This window comes from Lonchura striata, chromosome 5, assembly GCF_050655825.1.
Source record: "Lonchura striata isolate lonStrDom1 chromosome 5, ASM5065582v1, whole genome shotgun sequence".
NCBI classification, from domain to species: domain Eukaryota; kingdom Metazoa; phylum Chordata; class Aves; order Passeriformes; family Estrildidae; genus Lonchura; species Lonchura striata.
This window is the reverse complement of record NC_140707.1, coordinates 17,186,118-17,206,605: the sequence shown is the minus strand read 5'-3', so window position 1 is coordinate 17,206,605 and position 20,488 is coordinate 17,186,118. Positions and strand designations below refer to the sequence as shown.

The 20,488-nt window shown below is 39.8% G+C and overlaps 1 protein-coding gene across 15 annotated transcripts in view; it reads right to left on the bottom strand.

Annotated features, from left to right (window-relative positions):
• The window catches only part of NAV2 (neuron navigator 2), a 381,846-nt gene that overhangs the window by 72,872 nt on the left and 288,486 nt on the right, over window positions 1-20,488 (bottom strand). For all 15 annotated transcript variants that reach the window (XM_085579845.1, XM_085579846.1, XM_085579848.1 and 12 more), the window contains one exon: window positions 11,945-12,067. In XM_085579845.1, the coding sequence (XP_085435971.1) occupies window positions 11,945-12,067 (123 nt within the window). The remainder of the gene's footprint in view (window positions 1-11,944; window positions 12,068-20,488) is intronic.

Below are 20,488 nucleotides of genomic sequence, written 5' to 3'. Positions count from 1 at the left end.
ATGCAGATTTCTTTCTACCACCTGATCCCTCTCATGAGTCCTTTGCTTCAGAAATGCTCTCAAAGCACTAATTAATAAATTCTCTCTCTAGGAGTAGACAGAGGATACACACAGTCCCAAAACACTTAAATTCCAGGTTAAGTGGAATTTAAGGCTTTCCTGGGTGAATGTAACCTCTGGGGACTTGACCTGGCACAGTATACTCATATTTCTTTCCCATGGGCTTATGTTGGTGATTCCTTCTTCTCCTTTTCCCTCTCATCTTTTTCCATAGAGATACATAGTTGCCTATAAATACATCTCCAGCCATTTCATTATAATATTCTGCTCATCCCTTCTGCATTAAAACAATTTCAGTTCTGCAAATGCAATATTGTGTTTCAGATATCCCTGGAAACAAAAATTAAGTCTTTGCATAAAAATTCAAATGAAACATGAAACTATGCATGTGCATATCAGATGGTATCAAATTACATGAATGGTTTCAAAGAAATGTTTAAGGCATTAAGTCATGTTATGAAGAGTATTTCTAGCTGCAAGTTTCATAACAAGAATAAATCAACCTTGACAATGAACATGAAAGAGGGAATGAAACCTTTTTGAACACTCAAGGTGGTTTGCTCATTTTCCTCAAACCAAAACGAACGAATTAGTTGCTATATCTGAAATTAACTTTAACAACATAATCAGAAAATATAAGCTTTAAAGTTAGAATTAGATTAAAAAGATTAAAACATTACTTGGGGCTGATGAAAGCACATGGTAGCTCCACAGTTTCTGCTGAGCTGAGCCTTTGTAAGTTAAGGAACAACAGAAAAATAACATATTGTTAAAAAGAGCTGACCTCAGCCCTTGGACTTTGCTCAGGCACTAATCAGACTTCCAATGTTTAGTATTTATCCCCTGGCTACTTATTGACCATCTATACCTGGACACACATAAACAAACCTCTAGCAAAGGGGTGGTTACTGAGGCTCCCTGTGCACACAGGTTTCACACATTCCAATGCCCCTTACGTCCAATTAATTACCTTCAAATTGCAGCAATCAGTTTTAATAAAATTAGATGTTTTATTTACAGTGACAATATTAAAAAAAACCCTTTGACTAATAAAACAAATTACACACCTTCTCATAATACTGCTGTTAGCAGCACATTGTCACTCCAAGTGTTTCCACTGTGGAGCTTGCAATTATTTATCCTGGCCAAATGTATCTTTAACTGCATATACTTAAGCAACATAAGAACATCATGTGGAAGCTTTAATTCCTGTTTATACAATGGCAGAGTGTTTTTAAGGCCCATGGAGCTGTGTAACACTGAGCAGTTCAAGCCTCAGGATGTTGGAGCTCAACGCAGAAAGATCAGGAGCAAAGCGACTGCTTGTTCTGTGGAGTCTCAACATCACTGTGAATCTTATTAGCTGCCATAAAAAGGTCACAAAGTTACCTTATCATACTGCTGAAAAATCCCTATGTTGTGAGGAAGCTGAGGAATTGAGAGGAACAGGATAGGATCTACAGATAAGAAGTGTATGGACCCTCAATATGGAATATCTAGTTGGACGCCAGGGAAATTATCATGACACCAAAGAATGATCTGACATAAGCAGCAGCTCCAAAAGTCCTGGGGCAACAGATAAATATATATAGTTATAAATATATAAATACATATAGATAAAAGAGTTATACTCTTTTATCCCTGTCCCTCCACTCTCCAACTGGTAAAACGCAGCACAGCTGCTCCACAGAGGGGAAATTTCTTTCCACTGGGCACAGACATTCATTCCACATGGACCATACACTCCATTCTCTGCCCTTCTGTCTGTGGACACACATGGAAAATGAGACATTCCCTGCTCTTTGAAAACCCAGTTATAGGTGACAGATAAGGCCTGTGGCAGAAGGGGAAAAAAGTGCACCTCTTTGTGAAGTGCCATGGAAACTGGGAAGGAACCTTCATTTTTACCTGATGACTTTTTCTGCTTCCACAAGCACCAGGTCAGGGATGCTTTAACTTTCTTTGGTATCAGTAAGCCCAAAAGTACCCCCTGCTTACTTCATTACCTACTAAAAATATAGGACCTGCCATACAGGACAGCTGAAGGAGATAACTGCAAAATACAGAGAATTTCAAATATGAGCCTAAAGTTGTGGATACCACACCTTAGAGCTTCTTCTGCTATGCTGCAGATGTGGATATTTATTGGATATACCAGGGTAGTAGTACCATCCAGCTTCAGACATTTAAGATAACTGTTCAATTTAGGAGTTTCATTCCCATGTATATGCAATGGATCAAAGCATACAGATATTCTGGATATATATGGATTCCAGAATATAATTAATTCCTTGGAGGGACCTCAGAGATGGAAACCCTTCACCCCACCTGCAGTGTCTGAAATCCCTTCACTGGAGGGGACAAAAATGGGAATAAACGACAGAGGGAGGAAGAGGAAAGGAAAGGAAAGGAAGAGGAAAGGAAGAAGAAAGGAAGAGGAAAGGGAAAAGGGAAAAAAAGGGAAAAGGGAAAAGGGAAAGGAAGGAAAGGATCAATCTTACGTTGTGGCACAAGATGTGGCTGGGGGTGTGTTTTCTATTGCCACCTGTTAGATGTGGGGCAGTTACCTTCTGTTAATTGGGTCACCTGTTAAAAACAGGGGCAGTTTTCTTTATCTCTTCCACAACCAATCCTCCCTCCAGAAAATATCTTCTGTTCATGGCCCTGAGTGTCCCTGCATGGCTGAGAAAATTCCATCATCCCACTGGGAGATGCTCTGCCCAGGGGGAGGAGCCAAGCATTCCTACCTGGATAGGATCTGAGATTTGGAACACCAGAGGCAACCTGTTCCCACTGGATTCCCAGAGAAGCAGCTTTTTTCTACACTGGATTCCCAGAGGAAGACCAGGCCCATCTACACCACCACTGGAACTTCAGAAGAAAACTCCACCCTTGTCCAGGATCCCTGCTCCAGCAGAAGCACAGCTGGCACTGCAGGAGCACTGCAGCCACCATTTAATGGGACTGCTGCCACCACCCTGACCCACAGGGTGTCAGGCCCTATTCTGACTCTGTCACTGTTGTTTTGTATTACTGCATTTTTATTTTTATTCTTTTTTTTTTTTTAAACCTAATAAAGAACTACTATTCTGACTCCCATACCTTTGCCTGAGAGCCCCTTAATTTCAAAATTATAATAATTTGGAGGGAGAAAGTTTGAATTTTCCATTTCAGGAGAAAAAGGCTCCTGCCTTCCTTAGCAGACACCTGTCTTTTCAAACCAAGACAAAAAGAAAAGGAAAGAATGCAACAAGGAAAGAAAGAAAGAAAACTCCAGCAAAGCTCAGAAGAGCATGCATACAGGAAAAGACATGCATCTTACATTTGGGCTCAGAATTCCTATATAATTTTCTAAACAATACCATTACAGGAAACATTCATCTGCTAAAAAGAAAGCATTGAAATTTACAATTATAGACAACGAAGACAAAGATCAAAAGGCGAACCTTTAGGTTTGCCAGTAATGAGACATTTAGTAATAAACACAATATTTGGGGGAAAAATGATCAGTCTAGAAATTTGCTTTACAGCCACAATGAGCTCCCATGCTCTTCAAACAGCCTCAAACTGGGATTCTGCTTTGGGAGCCTGACAGCTGTCTGCTATTAGTTTTAGTTTTATCTAGTCAATCTCCAAACCTCAAACTTGGAGGTTACTGGTGTAGGACAGTCATGAGACTGTGTTGACTCTCTTGCCATTGGACATGGAAAACCAAACAACAAAGTCTGCTCTGTGGCAGCAGGCATTTCACATTCTTTTGTTTGTCATGCAAAGCACAAAGACCCTGATCCACTTCAAAATGCTCTTTGTATCTCCAATCTTGTTTACCCTTGGAATATAAGCTTAATTTCCCACATGTCTAAAGTGTTTTGAAAGCCACTTCATACAACAGAAAAGTCAGTGCGAATCTCTGGCAGGGAAGCAGAAATAGAGGGTTTCAGAAGAGCCTCTAAATCAGCACTGAGATCAACTTTATATTTATATACTTTGAGTGCAGGTGTATGAAAAGAAGCATCTCTTCAGGAAAATCTAGCTCCAGTGGTGTAGGATTGTGGTTTTGCCATCCCTAGATGTAAATTATTCAGCTGCTTAAATCGGGCAGTTTTCCCTGTTTTCACAGAATCAGCACCAACAACTCTGGAAAAGGCAAGGTCCCTTCACCTGTCCACATGCCCAGTGCAGCCTTCCAGGGAAGCACAAACTGTTTGCAGGGGTTTTCAAAAAGAAAGTCACCTTGAGCTGCTCCCTTGAAGGCACTTCCCACCTTCCTTTAGCTTTAGTGAACAGCAGCTGCTGGCCTAAACATTTTATTTGGATGCTACAGGAGAGATGTAAATATTTCCTAAAATATAAAGGCATGCAGAATGAGAATCACAGATAGAAAAGCAAGAGGGGCATGACACCAGGGGAAAAGTTTCAACAAGAAATGCAGCTCCTAAAGCCTAGGTCCAGACTATCTCTTACATATGTTTACATCTAATCAAAACAGGCAATTCTGAAGAGGATTAGAACTAGAGTGATAACCAAGCACTTGAAGATTACCCAATAAATGACTTTGGAGGGAAGAGCTTGCAGTCGTAGCATGTTTTGTTTGACTGGTTTTAGTACTGAGTGGTAAAATACTGAGAAGTGGCACTTTCTCATATGAAGAATTATTTAAAAAGGCAAAGAACTGCTCTCAGTGCCTTATCAGCCTGTGGAGCTACTAAAACAGGTATTACAAAACACCTGAATACCTGAGTAAGAGAAGAATAGGATAATTCTTGGCTTCTTGAATGCACACAGGTCCTTACTGCAGTAAAATCTGCTTTTTTTTGTGGCCATGAATACACAGAAGAGGAATTGTCCCCAAGGAAAACCAATTCTAATTTTACAAAAAGTCAATTAACTAAAAGGCAGAAAACTCCTTCAACAGCTAGCCTCCACAGGTCAATCATTCATCTGCTATTGCTTTTACCACATGACATGGTATTTTGGAGCCTGGATAGGATTTTCTGCTGAAAAATTATCTACTTCCTTAAGTCATCCCCTCCTCAAAACTCTATCCTTCCAAAAGTTTCCAGCCTCACTAAGCTGGTTGTTGGAATCACAGTCTTAGCTGCCATCATGCAATGAGTAAAATTAGACCAAGCCTAGGAAACAAACAAAACTTTCAAACCTATCTCCATTCCATTATGCCTCTCTGAACAGAATTAACACTACCAAATCTACAGAAGAACTGCCCAGAATACTTCCTCCACTGTACCACATGTACAGTCCCCCTAAAAAACGTGCAAGAAAAAGGAAAAACATTGTTACTGTGTCTACTGAACAAATTCACACAAAGCTTGTGTTATGTAATGAAAATTTTTGCTTATAGACCTGAAGAAAACTTTACAAGAAGTTTGTCATCTTTTAGACCACTGATACAGATCTGTCAAAGACACTACTTCCCTTGCCTAACCTTGCCATGTTTGTATGTAGAGTGTCCTTTTCTTCCTTTTGGTAATGCTCATTTCAGCCCCCTGGTACAGCTACTATACCTTATTTTGAGCTACTGTTTGTTGCTTAGCTTTGCAATTACTTTATGAAATCTAAAACCACTTTGGATTGCAGCTTGTGAAAAGATTCCTTGGAAAATAAAAGTATATGGTATTGTGATTCTAAGCAGCAGATCCCAGGGCCATAAACTTCAAAGAATCTTTGCAATGTGAATTTCCCCTGCTTCTGAGAGCCAGTTTTCAAGATAAATGTGGGATCTTTCAAAGACAGAGAGATAGATATCTACAGGTACCAAGGTACAATTTGCATATTTAGAAGCAATAGCATTTTTTTCTAATTTAGTGATAAAATCTAAACAGATGGTCAAACAGGGCAGATGATCTGCTAGGCATGAATCATTTCACCAGTCCTGTGACTTTGCTGTTAAGCAACTCTAGATGGGCATAGATACACAAACTGCAGTGACTCACAGCAGAGACACAGAGAGCAGTGAACACTCAAAACCACTTTTTATCTACATTATCCTAAAAAATCTTGGAGAGTTTAAGTAATTTTTTAGAAAATTATGCTTATTTAGTACATAGGATTCTTTTACAGGAGTATAAGTTTCACTGTTCCACAGTAAGGAAAAGAAATGGGAAAAGTGGAGTTTTTAAGTTATCTTAATTGTAGCAACTTAATGCAAGTGCAACTGCTAGGATGTTCTGGAAGTGAAGGAGCTGTGAACTGATGGCATGGAATCTTCCAGGCAGAATGGAAATAGTGTGGTGGCAGCAACTTCCTCAGCTGAGACCTCCTGAGCTCTGTAGATGACTTCAGTGGATGCAGTTATTCCTTCTCCTGGTAGAAGGAACATCCTCCCTCTGCAAACTCATTCACACAGAACACCAGAGCAATCTCCTCCCTGCAGCTCCTTTACAGGGAAACCCCACAAACACATCAACACTCCTGAGAGAGCACTGCAGGGGAAGGAGGTGATGGGAAGTCCACTGCCATTACAAAGCAGCAACATCTATTTCTACATAATATTATAGCAATGGGCTCCACCTGAAGCTTAAGATACAACCCAGTCATTTTCTAACAATTTAAGATTAAGATTATCCAGTCTATGTGTCTATAGATATCTATTCCAGAACCATTTTCTCTGGTTTGACCCTTGTCTTATGTATTGTGCTACCACTGCTAGAGCAGTAGAACTCCAGCAATGATGGGATGGGGATTGATGGAGTAGTTCTGCTACACCTTCATTTAACCTCAGCTTCACTGCCTCAATTAAGAGGAAAAATTGAGACCACATTCAGGACTTTGAGCTGTCTTAACCTACCATAAAACCACATAAAGGATATCTTAACAAAAATTTTATTTTTCTTTTATTATTTCCCATTGTCTACAGTAAATTTGATGCAGCTTCTTAAGCAATATCCCTTAGCACAATGACTGTAATTCTGCTTTCAGTGGAATCCTCCTCCACTGATTCTCTCCCCACTTTTCAAAACAGGCCAGTATTTCCCCAACTTGCTGACTTGCTTCAGCTTGCTTTTCAGCCCTTCTGAAGTGTGATCCAAATCCCCTTGGTTAGGAAGGCAATCCAACAATCTCCCTCAACCACCAAGAACTAGCCCATCTTTCAGTAATCTCATCACTGTAGCAGGATTCAAGAAATTAAATTGCAGTTAGTGAATTTAATCATACTGCAGACAAAGGAGTTTACTCCACAAGTGTGAAATACTGGCTACTACCTGAGCTGAGACACATAAATAACTTTAACTGGTTTTTATAAAATGCAAAATAGCAGCAAAATACTACTCTTCAGCTATTTTTGAAAGCTATCATTTTTACCATTTGTACTGCACTTAATGACATCCTTATTAACAGCAAAGTATGTGTGCTCTGCATGGAATGTCCTCTGGCTGTCTGCTCTGTTTCTGCTTCTCTTCCAATTCTTCTTTCCTGTCCATCTCCTGTCCAGGGTCCACAGTCTCCCCTGGGATTATTCAAAGATCTTTCCAAAAGCAGGAAATACTTCTAAAATGCTGAGAAATACTTCTAAAACACTGCCAGGAAGCAGCTTCAGTCACAAATCTGCCTGAGAGTTAATCTGAAGGTGGACTGGTTTTTAACCAGGCTGTAGCCATCAGATGTGGTCAGGATACAGATACACTCCCGGAGAGCAAGCCCAGCACTATTTTTATTCTGTTTACTCTGTTCTCCCTACAGTCCATCAACACTGTAGCTGCTGGAAGCACCAAGACAACACAACCCACTCTTCAATAAATCATCACAATCAGGAGCTGGGAAGACTTTACCTTTAGGCAAAGCCACATAATTTATGCAACCTCAAATAGAACTGTAAAAGGGAAACAGTCAAAGTTACTTGTGCTCAGCAGTAGGTTTTTAAGCACTTCATCACTGATGATTTTTAAAAGGTCATACAGGTCACACTGCCCTAATAGCATTAAAGCTACACTTGACAAGCTCACATTCAGAGCCTCTTGTCCCAGCCACAAGTTTGTGATAAATCAGGTCTGAATTATCTCTTCTAAACAACAGCTTACACAGGTAAGCAACTACAGAAAGATTAATTCAGATCTAATTTACCTACACATATTACCAATTCAAGTTATATATATGAAGGCAAGGGCCAGATTTAGTCTCAGATGGAGCAGCTGTATCCGACTATGTGAAATAAACTTAAATAACCAGATGGCACACACCGTGTCCATATGCGCAGAATGGACAAAACAATAGGATATTTATTTCCAACCTTGAAAAAAAATAATCCTAAACTGAGCTAAGAAAGAAAAAAACAATCACAAACTAAATTAAAAAGTATTTAAATGCCTTTTTTGATTTAAAATGCCTTTGTTCTAGGCAAACTGAAATTATTTTGAAGTAAAAAAGTAAGCTCAGCTGTGTTGTGCACTGATTCCATTAACCTTGCAATCAAGCATTAAATTCAATGCCCTGGTTTGGATTTCCCTGCTGGAGGGAAAAACGTAAGGTCTGTGCTTTACCTTACCAGAGTCAATGAGTAAAAGCTTCACAACTAAACTACAACTAATAGCATAAGGAACTAAAGTAGCTAGCATATTGCAAAAATTCCTCTGATAACTTTTTAATGATTAACCTCATGCTCACAGGTTCACAGTCTTTCACACTTGTTCTCCCATGCATTCAATTAACATCTGCTTTGAACAAGTTAAATAGAATCTTAATATGTTTTGTGCATGTACCAGTAGAGCAACTCAGCACCCCTACTCACTGCCTCACAGAATGAAGAAAACTATTTGATACTGCACAGTTTTATTCAACTCCTTTTCCTTATGCCCATTTTCACCCCAGAAGACACCTCAAACTAAGATTAAGGTCTTGTTTAGTCTGCACCCAGCAAGCAAAGAGGAGCTATTTTTAAATCATTGCCCTTCTCTCATCTCCTGCATAAGGTATTATATTCTAAATAAAAAAGCCTAAATCAAAGCAACACATCATAGTATCACCAGCTCAAGGATAATTTTTCTGCCACATGGAGTCTTTATCGTGTGTAAAGTCTGTCCCCCTCCAAGTGAACTGAAAGGATGATTTTAGAAGCTGAAACAAATGACAAGCTAAAGATTGCATTTCAGGAGGTCACAACCCCATTCTAGGTGTAATGCATTAAACACACAAATAATCCCTCTTGTCAAATGTTCCTAATTGGTGCCTGATGTGTGGTGCCTTCAGGAAAGGAGTTCAGCAAACAAGAAGCATTGCAAGCACAGAAAATATTGGATGGGGGAAGGAACCAATGACAGGAATGTATCACTGGCTCTCCAGAAAAGCAGTTACTTAAACAACAGTATACTTTATCTTAGACAGATGCTGAATTTTAAACAGATGCTTTTGCTACTGTGGCAATATTTGTTCAGAAGCCACAGCAGCAGAAGAGGATGACACTTGATTCATCTCCTGCTGCATCACAACACCCTCACCCACAGCACCAGCCATGAATGCTGGTTGGGTTTCAAGCTGCAAATTTCAGAAAGAGATACGAGCTCCTGGAAAAATCCAGGCATATTTTACAACTGCCAAGCACATGCTGACCTGTAATTCAAACTGAGCTGGGATTCTCTGGGAGGTTTTAGTTCTTTGGTTTACATTTGATATCCTGCTCTTTGCTAATATCACAAGGACACCAAAGCAGATTTAGTTCTAAATCCTGGCAGATTTAGATTTAGTTTGCTTAGAAAACAAAGCTAGATTTTCCATCACTTGTGTTTCCTCAGTCATATATGCATCACAATGAATAAAGTAATATTAAGCTCAGTCATGTCATGAAAATGACTTATACATAGCAAAAAGAGAAAAAACCTTTAATTCAGAAATTGAATTGGTTTGAATGTGCACCTCAAAATTAATTTTTTATACTTAAGAGGCCCCTCACGGAAGAAAATGGATACGGGTCCTTACTGCATCATCAGTAACACTGATCAGGCTTTGAAAGGGAAAGAAGCAGCCATGGGCTGACCTCGTTAAAAGCAACAGTATTTAACCCATTTATATCAACATTAACAGAATATTTCACTGGGTTCTTTTGTGCCTGCACTCCCATAAATTATGGCTTTCCAGTTCTCTAATTCTTGACATTTGGCCTTGACTGTTTACATTGAATCACTGGAATTGGAGGAGAATCAATGGACATGAGGAGAGAACTTGGTCCTTTCTGCTTCAAACGCCACTAAAACAGGAGTGCAACACTTTCTTATGCTGCCTCCCATCCACAAAAATGCAGGGGAGATTCCAGCAAAACACTCAGGAGACACAAAACCAGCATTTCTCCCAACACCTCCATGAACACAAAACCTAAAATACTCCAGTGTAAGAGCCTGAGACAAGAGATGTGAGACTCCAGGTGGCTCTTCAAAATGCTGTTTATTGTATACAGCAGTCCAGGGTTGTGTATGACAGAGCCACGCTCCAGCTGTCTGCTCCAGCTATAGGCAAGCCTGAAGACCCTTTAGTTCTGGTTACAATGCATTATATATTTTTCTTTGCTGAGCATCTCGGTACATAACAACCAATCAGCATCATATACAACACCTTTACTATCACCTATAGGCTATCATAACCACTATCATTACCATATTATGGTCAATACTATCCAATCACATGAGTTAGTATGTTACAAATATGAAATACTGTCTACTACCTGAGCCGAGACACATAGATAACTTTAATTGGTTTTTATAAAATGCAAAATAGCAGCAAAACACTACTCTTCAGCTATTTTTGAAAGCCATTATTTTTACCATTTGTACTGCACTTAATGACATTCTTAAGCTTAAAGTTGTTTTTCAGTTTTCTTGCAGTGGAAGATTCTTAGACTTTTTTTCTAATTGCCACATTGGCACATCTGTTTGCTTGTGGTATCTTTCTGCTTTTTCTAAGACCTATTTCTGCTTGATAAAAACATCTTTTTTCTTTGTGGTCAACATATTCTTTGCTCTAGTCATAAAACCTCCTTCCAAATCGACTTAACCTTCTGGACTGGCTTATAAGATAAGCATGTATTCTATTCACCATCTGTTGGAGGTTGGGCAGTTTTCTTATCTCTTCCAAGAACAATGTCTCCCTCTGGGGAAATATCTTCTGTTAATGGACCATGGAATGACTCACGGCATGACTGGTAAAGTTCCATCATCCCACTGGGAAAAGTTCCACCCAGAGGGAGGAGCCAAGCACCCCTACCTGCATAAAATCAGCATTTTTGGGACACCAGAGCAGCCCCTTCACTGGATTCCCAGAGGAGCAGCTTCTTCTCTGCTGGATCCCCAGAGGAAGACCAGGCCCAACTACTCCATCTCCAGACCTTCAGAGAAAACTCCACCCTTCTACTGATCCCCACTCCAGCAGCATTTCATCTGCCACTGCAGGAGGAGCAGCCACCATTTAACTGGACTATTCCCAACACCCTGACTCCTCAGGGTGTCAGGTTCAGTAGTTTTGTTTGTACTAATTATTTTTTTTCTATTTAGTTTCTTTTTTTCTCGTAAAAAACTGGTATTCCCATTCCCATATCTTTGCCTGAAAGCCTTTTAATTTTGAAATTGTGGCAATTTGGAAGGAGAAGGTTTACCTTTTCCATTTCACAGGAAGCTCTTGCCTTCCTTCACAGACTCCTGTCTTTTCAAACCAAGACACCTTTGCCTTCTTAGTTGTCCAGTAACGACTGGCTCAGCAATTGTCAATTTAGACATCTATTGCTGTTCTATAAAGACTTGCTTCTGTCTCTATTCCGTTCTCAGGTTCCACATTCAGAGAGCTTTTCGCCAGGCACACATACATGCGAAAATTCCTTTTAGAACAATCTTCCCCAACACTCTGGAGAAGCTGACAGCCCGGATGGCCAAGGGTGCTCAGCCCCTACCTGTCGGCGTCGCCGAGGCGCAGGGCCGTGCCGCGCTGCAGCGTCTCCCGCACCGTGGCCATGCCTTCGGGCAGCCGGTTCAGGCGCCGCGTGTACAGCCCCAGCCCGCCGTCCGTCAGGTACCTGACAACGAAACGCCGTGCTCAGTATGGCAATAAAATATTCACGTATCACAGCAGTCCCCCCATTTTTAAGTTAAGGATGTTACACGGAATTAGAAGCAAGCAAAACGTCATTCTCGGTTACACAGGCGGTGTCCTCCGCTGTATTCTCCACTACACCTCGCATGTTCTTTCATCACCGAGACTTGAATTTCAACATAAATGTGATAAACGATACTTAAAGAAAACATAGCTTTCATCAAGGATACCTATATGGAAGTAATTTAATATTTGTGAGTGCTGTCATTAATGATCCCTTCTTGGCCAAAATATACATGGTTTGTAGCACTTTGAATTTTTCTGCATAGGCGCAATCAAAATTTCAAATTTTGTAAAAGTTAAGAGCAAAAATCACATTGACTTAATCCCTAGATTTTGTCAATGAACAATATACCTGAAGTATTCCACAACTTACAGAAATCACCATGGATGAAAATTTTTTTGCAGCTTTCTTTTGGTTCCTACATTCTACTCTGGCTACCACTGTGACCTAGAGATGCTTGCATTTAAAAATTACTATTTACTATTACTTTCTTAGGCATTAATAAATGCCAGGTGTACATATGACACTTCAGAAATTGCTAAGATAGCACATTTCTTACCTTCTGGTTTAGACAAATGAAAAATTAATGTTCAATTGAACATGTTGGGCAATGGCACGGAGCGAGCCCTGTGTTACTACCATCACTTATCAGCTCATGTAGGTGTACGTGAGCAGCACTGACAGCTGAGTGAACACACTGTGAAGATTTCCACACACCTGAGACTGAAACAGCTCCAACAGCCCATTTCCAGCACACTGCTGGATAAGCACCATACCCCACAGAGACAGGAGTTGACAGCACTGTATCTCCCCAGTCCCTTAGCCACTCTTAGCAAATCGACAGCAGACCACAGAATAATATCCAGATACTCAGGACACCTTCCTGTGGCTTAAGACAGCACACAGCTTTCTCCCTCAGCCACAGCAGGAAAGAAGAGATGCTCCAAGCTGCAGGCAGCAGTGTTTCTGCTGGTGAGACCTCACTGTGCACATGTGCTTTACCCAGTCCAAATCAGATTCCTACATTTATAAAAATGGGATGGTGAGCAGTTGGGAAGCCTTGCCCAATCTGCTGATTAGCATTGCAGTTCAGTGTATAGATCTGTACAGAGCCTTCCCAGCAGCAAGCCAGGAATCTCTGTAGAGTTTAACAAAGAGGTTGCCAAGCTCATCAAGTCAGACACAGGAGTATTCCCCATTCAGCAAATCTGTGGGGATTCTCCCAACTCACAAACAAAGACTGTAAAAAGCACGAGGAGCAGCTGCAGGTAGCAGGTAGAACTTGCCTTAGGTTTGGCATTCTAACTTGTGTTTGACAGTTTATAAATATTTTATAATGGAAGAATATGCTTTTTTCTTAAGCTACTAAAACAAAGGGGAAGGAGAGAAAAATGGAACTTCAGACCATAGTGTTACACAAACATGCAAAGAATATACTGCAAAAACATCTAATGTACATGCACTAATTGGTTTATTGCAGCTACTTGTCTGCACACGAAACAAGTTTCTGTATGAATACTCTTTGCACGTGTGCTGGAAAACGCAGCTTCTGGCTTTGCTGTCAGATTCCTGGCATATTGGTTCTTTGATAAAACAGATCTATTACAGCTGAAATAGATTGTTTTTCATACCTATCACTCAGAATATGTGGAAATAAATGTAGTACTCTTAAGAGTTAGCCATGCTGAAATCAATGCCTTTTCACCAGCATATTTCATCTTCTACACAGAAGCCCAGCAAGCTAAAAGATTAGAATAACACTGCAGTAGCTCAAATTGAAAACTGGTTTCAAGCACTGATAAATCTCACATGAACCAATGAAAGATTGATGGCTTTAGCACTTCTGACAACTAGATCATTACATTTTTCTAAACAAGTCCATGTGAAAAAGCACAGACATAAACAATGACTTTTACCCCCACACCAATAAGGCAAGTTTCTTACATGCCAGAACAACACAGGATAGACTTCTGTATTTTGAAACAGGCTTGTGTAATCACAGTTTGAAAGCTTTATATCTTTGTTTCATTTCACAAAATATCCTATACCCAAGAATGTTTAATTCGGAAAAGATGCCAAAACCAATGATGCCTGGAGTCCTGCATGCAACAGCAAGGTGAAGGAAGAATGAAAGGCTCTAGCCTCTAAAGTCTGTGGAGAAGAACACATTTAAAATAAATACACTTCTAAATAAATGAAAAAACCCTCGTAATTATCCATTGGTTAGTTCAGAGGAGATTCAAAGCTACTGGTGCCACAAACCTCCAGCCATTGCTTTCATTTCTTTTCTCACCATCCCTTCAAACTTCAACTGTCTTGGCTTTAAGAAATTATCTTGCCCTTATGAATACATGATTATTGCTGCAGATTTTTGCTTTATGGGAAAGAAGAATACAATGAAGGCACATTTTCCTAAAGAAAATCTTCCAGTGTTTTACTCAGGGGGAAACAAGACAAAGGAAATATTATGCTGTATATAACTGTAACAGTACTCAGAGTTATTGGAATTTATTGTCCTATTACATCCACACAATGTGGAACCCAAGAATATTGGCTTCTCCTCTACAATGACATATTGCAGTTCAAACAACTGTACTAGGCCTAAGTGTGATTTATCTGACTTTTCATATTAAAAATCATTACAAAATTTACACTAAAAGCCTTGCTAGCTTCATGACTGGTAAGAATTCTGCAAGTACACTCAGTGAAAAACAAACAGGACTTAGAAATATTCTTTTAACTGCCCCAAAATAAGAAAAAGTTTAAATATATTATCTAGGGGAAAGCATAGTACCCAGACTCTTTGATAGAGACAGGTAAATTGTACAAATAATTTAATCTCACAGATGCTTTATGAATGGTACCAACAGCCAGAGAGGAATGACTGCCTTTAATGAAGCTCAATATAACATTTAATAAATGGACAGTGAAACAATGATGAGGCTGGTTAAAAGGAGTTTCTGATCTTTCCAGGAATTAATGTACAAATACTCATCACTATAGCTTTGTTATTCCATCAGCAAGGAAAAAAAAAAAAAAAAAAAAAAAACCCAACCAAATTTCTGTCAATATGAAAAGACTCAGGTTAAACAAGCGCAGCATTATGCATTTCTAACATACAATTAGGTCTTCTAGCTCACTTTCTAGGTGACACTTTTTTGTATTAGAAAGTGGCTCTCTGCCCTGCATTACACGCATAAAGTAATTTGCTTTGGACAACCTGGACCTTTAAACTTCTCTTTTCTTTAGCCAAATACACCCTTTCTGTGCCTCTCAAATTTTGAGTGCAGTAACAAGCCCTTCCAAGTGTAATATTTTTAAGGTATTTCTGATGCTGAAGTGATTTATTCCCCTTTCCTGAAAGGCACACTGAGGAAACAGGAATGGGTCATGCCAAGGATCAGCAAAATCCAGTGTTCTGAATCACTTGACTCCTGTCTGCACTCCCTACTGACAGATGCAGCCAGCCAGCAGCACACTTACTCTTATGGTCTGACAACTCTACCACTTCATATATATTAATTTCACTCCTTCACGCATGAGTATGAATTTTCCAAGTTTGAAAATAGATAGTCAAGGGAAAAACATTATTTAAAGATGAGGAAGGGAAGGAGCAGCACGTAAATCAGCAACACACAACAGACCAGGCAAGCCTACCCTGACCTGCTCTGGGATCCTGTAGCTCCATAATCCCAATCCCACAAGAAGAACAGCAATGTGACTGGAATGGGACCTGACTGTGGCAGCTCAGGTGCTCCTGCCTTCCTCTGGATGCTTTGGATTACAGGCTGGTGTGGAAAAAGCTCCCCAGGTGTCTCCTGGGCAGAACCCAGCAACTCAAAAGCTTTAACCTTGAAGAAAGAAAAAGCTCAAGGGAATTATTTCACATATCAACATTGGCTTTGACATGAGGAAATGTTCTCTTATTGATGTAGCAGTAACACTGTTCTCCTTAATGCTTTCCTTTAAATCTCCATTTTCACTAGGCTTCATGTGTCTCGTCATTAAAGTCAGTTAAACGAGATCAAGAGGCTTAACAAGCATTGAGTATCAAAGAACAACTCTGACTTTGCCAGTGCTAAAAACCCACAGCAGTGAGTTCCCCTGTGCTGTTTCTGAAATATGCTGAATGGGATCAAAACCATCCTGTTATTCCAACTATGAATATGTCCTAAATCTGATTTAAGAGGAAATGCTACCCTAACAGCTGGATGATGACAACTGCAAATTTCTCAGTTTAGTATCAATTTGATCTGCATTTTTCATCACAACACTGGCATTAGACCATGTGGGCTTTTCCCATGTTTATATCCCCCAAAGTCTTTCCAATCACTATTCTTGCCTGACTTGAATCAGTACTTGGTAAGTACTTGATCTCTCTAGCCAAAGGGTTGGACACAGACACTGTCTACAAGCCTGTGGTTGGTTTAAATTCCATCACTGATCCCTATGAATCTCAATAAGAACAGGATTAGGTCCTGAGGTTGCAGGTAGGGACTCTCCAACACAATGCCTAAATCCCTAATATTAGACCAAATATTACACTTCATATTCACAGAAAGGCAAACCTATTGCTCAATTAATAAAATTGAATTTATATTTAAGGTTGCCTATAATTTATAAATTAATAGACTTTTACCCATAATCAGTAACTATTTATAATTAACAAACTAATGAATGAACTATTAATTGTTTTGCAGATGCTTAACCCAAACATGAGTAAGAGCTGAACAAATTGCTTGCAGACTCAAAAATACTAATGCTGGAAAGGAGGAGATACCTGTTCTACCAACAGGTAAGACAGGAAAAATGAGAATATGCAAAACTTAGTAAGTATATATTAGTTTCATAGTTTATTTAGAGAAACCTCCCACGTGTAAATCACTAATAGCATAAATGGTGCTGCTTATTCAATCTAGAAGCAAAACAAGTTAATCTCATTAACTACTTAATGCTCAGACCTTTTTCCATGAGAAAAAAAATAATAAATCTGCAGAAATAAGTGCTTTCTGTGGAATCAATACTCTTCTATCTGGATATATATTAAAGCTGCCTGGCACAGAAGTCCTTTAGCAGCCATCAAATAACAATTTTTGGGCACAACTATCCAAGGCTAACTTTTTTTCTATGTCTTCTTATCTTCAAGCAGTCTGCAGGCAAGGAATTTGAAGGACAGCACAGCCTGTAAGGGAGCTGGGTGGGTGGCTGCTGCTCCTCCACATCCATCCAGAACAACAGCTTCCAACAGAGCTTTTGAAGAAAACAGTTTTGTGGAATGAGCAGTCTTAGATACACACAGTCAAAGAGAAGCTGTCAATACTTAAAAGAATATTAGACTGAAAGGAAGTGTCTCTCCTATGGCTGCAGCCATTCCTGCTGCAGAGGGGAGTCTCCAGGGCGTGATCCTCTCTCTTTCCAGCACTCACTCCCTCTGTCACCAAGGGCACCTTCACCACAAATTCACCTGCACCTCAAGGAGAAGCCCTGCTCCACCATGGCTTTTAAAGCTCCTTTTAAAATCTAGTCAGCCCAGACAGACTGGGCTGGAGTCAGACTGGAAAACACTCGAGAGCTCAATCCTTTCAGGTGTGCAAATGCCACTCTGGACCCCCAGAAACACAGGTGGAAGCTCACACCCACCAAGCACCACCACCACCAGGCTGCCAGCAGCTGAAGGCCCACCAGAACCAGGCAGCTGTTCACGGGGCTTTGCACGTGCCAATTTTGATTTCAATGCCTAAATTCTTTCTCAGAGTCCATTTCAATGAAAATCATAGAACTAAGATACAGAATAAGTGATCCATTTTTCACCACCCTCTTCAATTCTGTTCAGGAGAGGAATGACCTGTGACCAAACAGGATTAAGGAGGGGGTGCAGCTTCCCAGAGGCTCTCAGCAGCGTCAGCAGCAGAGCAAGGGTAACTCCACAGCAGCTTTGGATTATTCCCTCCTGCCCATTCTTTCCCTGCAGATGATCCACATCGACACAGTGTGAATGACTGCATCCCCCTCTACCGGCTAGCCCCAGACTGGGACCCTATTTTGTCCCTTAGAAGCTGTCCCTTCACTCAAATTACAACAATCTGTTGGCACTGATGCAGCAGTTCAAACACTGCTGAGGTGCTTCTCACAGAAAAAAGCCCAAAATGTGATAACTGCTATTAAATGGTATTTTTCTTGTAATTGTTAACAGTAGGTCAGTGTGTAGAAGTAAGCAAAAATACAAAACACCATAACTATTGCGTTCATTTCACTGATTAACACTATACATGACCTAACATGGGTATTTTACCATTATTCTGAAAAAAAAAAGCTGATGTATAAGGTTATAATTCATAGGCCTACATTGTCTTCCTATGCTGAATCACACTGCAAAAAAGGTTCTATGAGAGCGTGTGATCTGAAATATCACTTGAGATAAATGATAAACACTGTCTTATTGATGAAGCTGACACAAGAACTACTCCTGAAGTGAATGCAATATTTATGAATACTTAATATAAAAAATTCATAATATTGAATATACTTGTGCAATATCATACTCATGTCTCCTGGAAAGAACTGCAAGTACAGTTCTTGAAATAAGAATACTATCTTCATTTAAACACCTGCCATAACTTTTTCTTTTCATTTTTACAGCACCAAGTTACCTCTGACTTTAAATCCAAACTCAGCTGCAACCTTATTTGCTATAAAGTCAGAGGTTAATGTTTCCTTATTCCTTTTCCTGAAAGTCAAACTTCAGAGTTTGCTTGCCCGACCCCTTCATTATTGGTGTTAATTATCCATTTACCATATATAGATACTATTCTGCAATGTTGAAAAGATCACAATGTAGAAATAGTCAGCCTTAGCAAGATGAAAGCAGTTCAAATAAACACTCTGCTCAAACACAGAAGAAAATTAAATAAACCTTCTAATAAGTCTTAGTCATGTTGAAGTGCTAGAGCCATAAAAGGAATGCAGTTTAACCCATCCACTGCATTTAAATGAAAACTTATCACTAAAACCATATCATTTAAAGAGCAGCGCCCAGTAAATCACTGATGCCCTGTAACCCAAAGTGTACAGAAAAAATACAGTGGTAATAACTATGGAAAGAAATAGGTCAGAAAAGCCTAGAGACAGAACATTGATCAATGCACAGGTTACCCAGATTCTCACTTAGTCCAAGACTAGATCAGGCACCCCTGATTTCCAGCTAGCCACAAGTTACCTGGAGCAGGAACCACTCCTGTTGCAGACAGCTTAGAAGGAAAGGGCTTCTCTCACTTGCTGTTACCAACAACAAATTCTCATTAGCAGCAAACTGCAGAGTCCTCCTCCTGTGAAGCCTCAGCCCTACAGGTCTGTTATACCACCTGTAACCCTGATCTAAAGAAAATGCATCACTGTCTGACTTTTAAATACAACAAAACCAAGGAACAGCTGCAAGAATCCTACAAATACCAACTACTCTTAACACTTCAACATTCAGTGAAATCAGACCTCAATTTCATTTCTTTTTTGTCTCCCAACAGATGTAATTCCTAAATGTAAGCTTGCTTCAGAACTCTATTTCAATGATGGTTGTGGTCCATGAAGGGCACAGCGCTTCTGGGTGAGTTTGAGATCTGAGCAGAAGCAGGGGCAAAGTCTGAGTCCCCAGCCCAAAGTGGCCTGCTCACCCTTTTAGCATCCTTCATGCATGTTCCAAATTCAACTGCTTCCAGTGCTTGTAAAACAACCCCCAGGGAGCATAAAGGTTTGAATAAACAAGAAGCAATCATAACCCTATGAGGATTGTGCATGCAAACACATTATGAGGTTGTGGAAACAGAGATGTGGAATGGGAATATATCACCACCAAACCATCAAATATGTATACTATTAATATACTATAAATATAAATATAAATATAAATATACTATTAATAAAATAGTAAAATGTATCCCTCCAACAATAACCACTGCACCCACAGGAGGTGGCTGCAAAGAGAATTTTAGCACAGTGCCCCAGTCACTGTTACAACACAGCTGGAACAGCAATGCTTCTGCAAAAAATTACTGTGACAAAGGTGTGTTTGCAGACCCAAAGCCACTTCCTGAGAAAACCTGTGACCAGCACTAATCAGTATATCCATGCTGTTAATTCTGTATTGAAAGCTGCACACTTAAAGTAATGAAAACAGGGACAGAGGATTAATAAAATTAAAGAAAATAATTATAAAATGCTTTTTTTTTGGACCAACAGACCTGTTGCTGCTTTCCAATAAGAGATATAAAGGAAATTAACTCAACATCTCATTAGAGAAAACTGGGGCTAAGGAGAAAAAAAAAAGCTAGGAATATGTATGTTAGT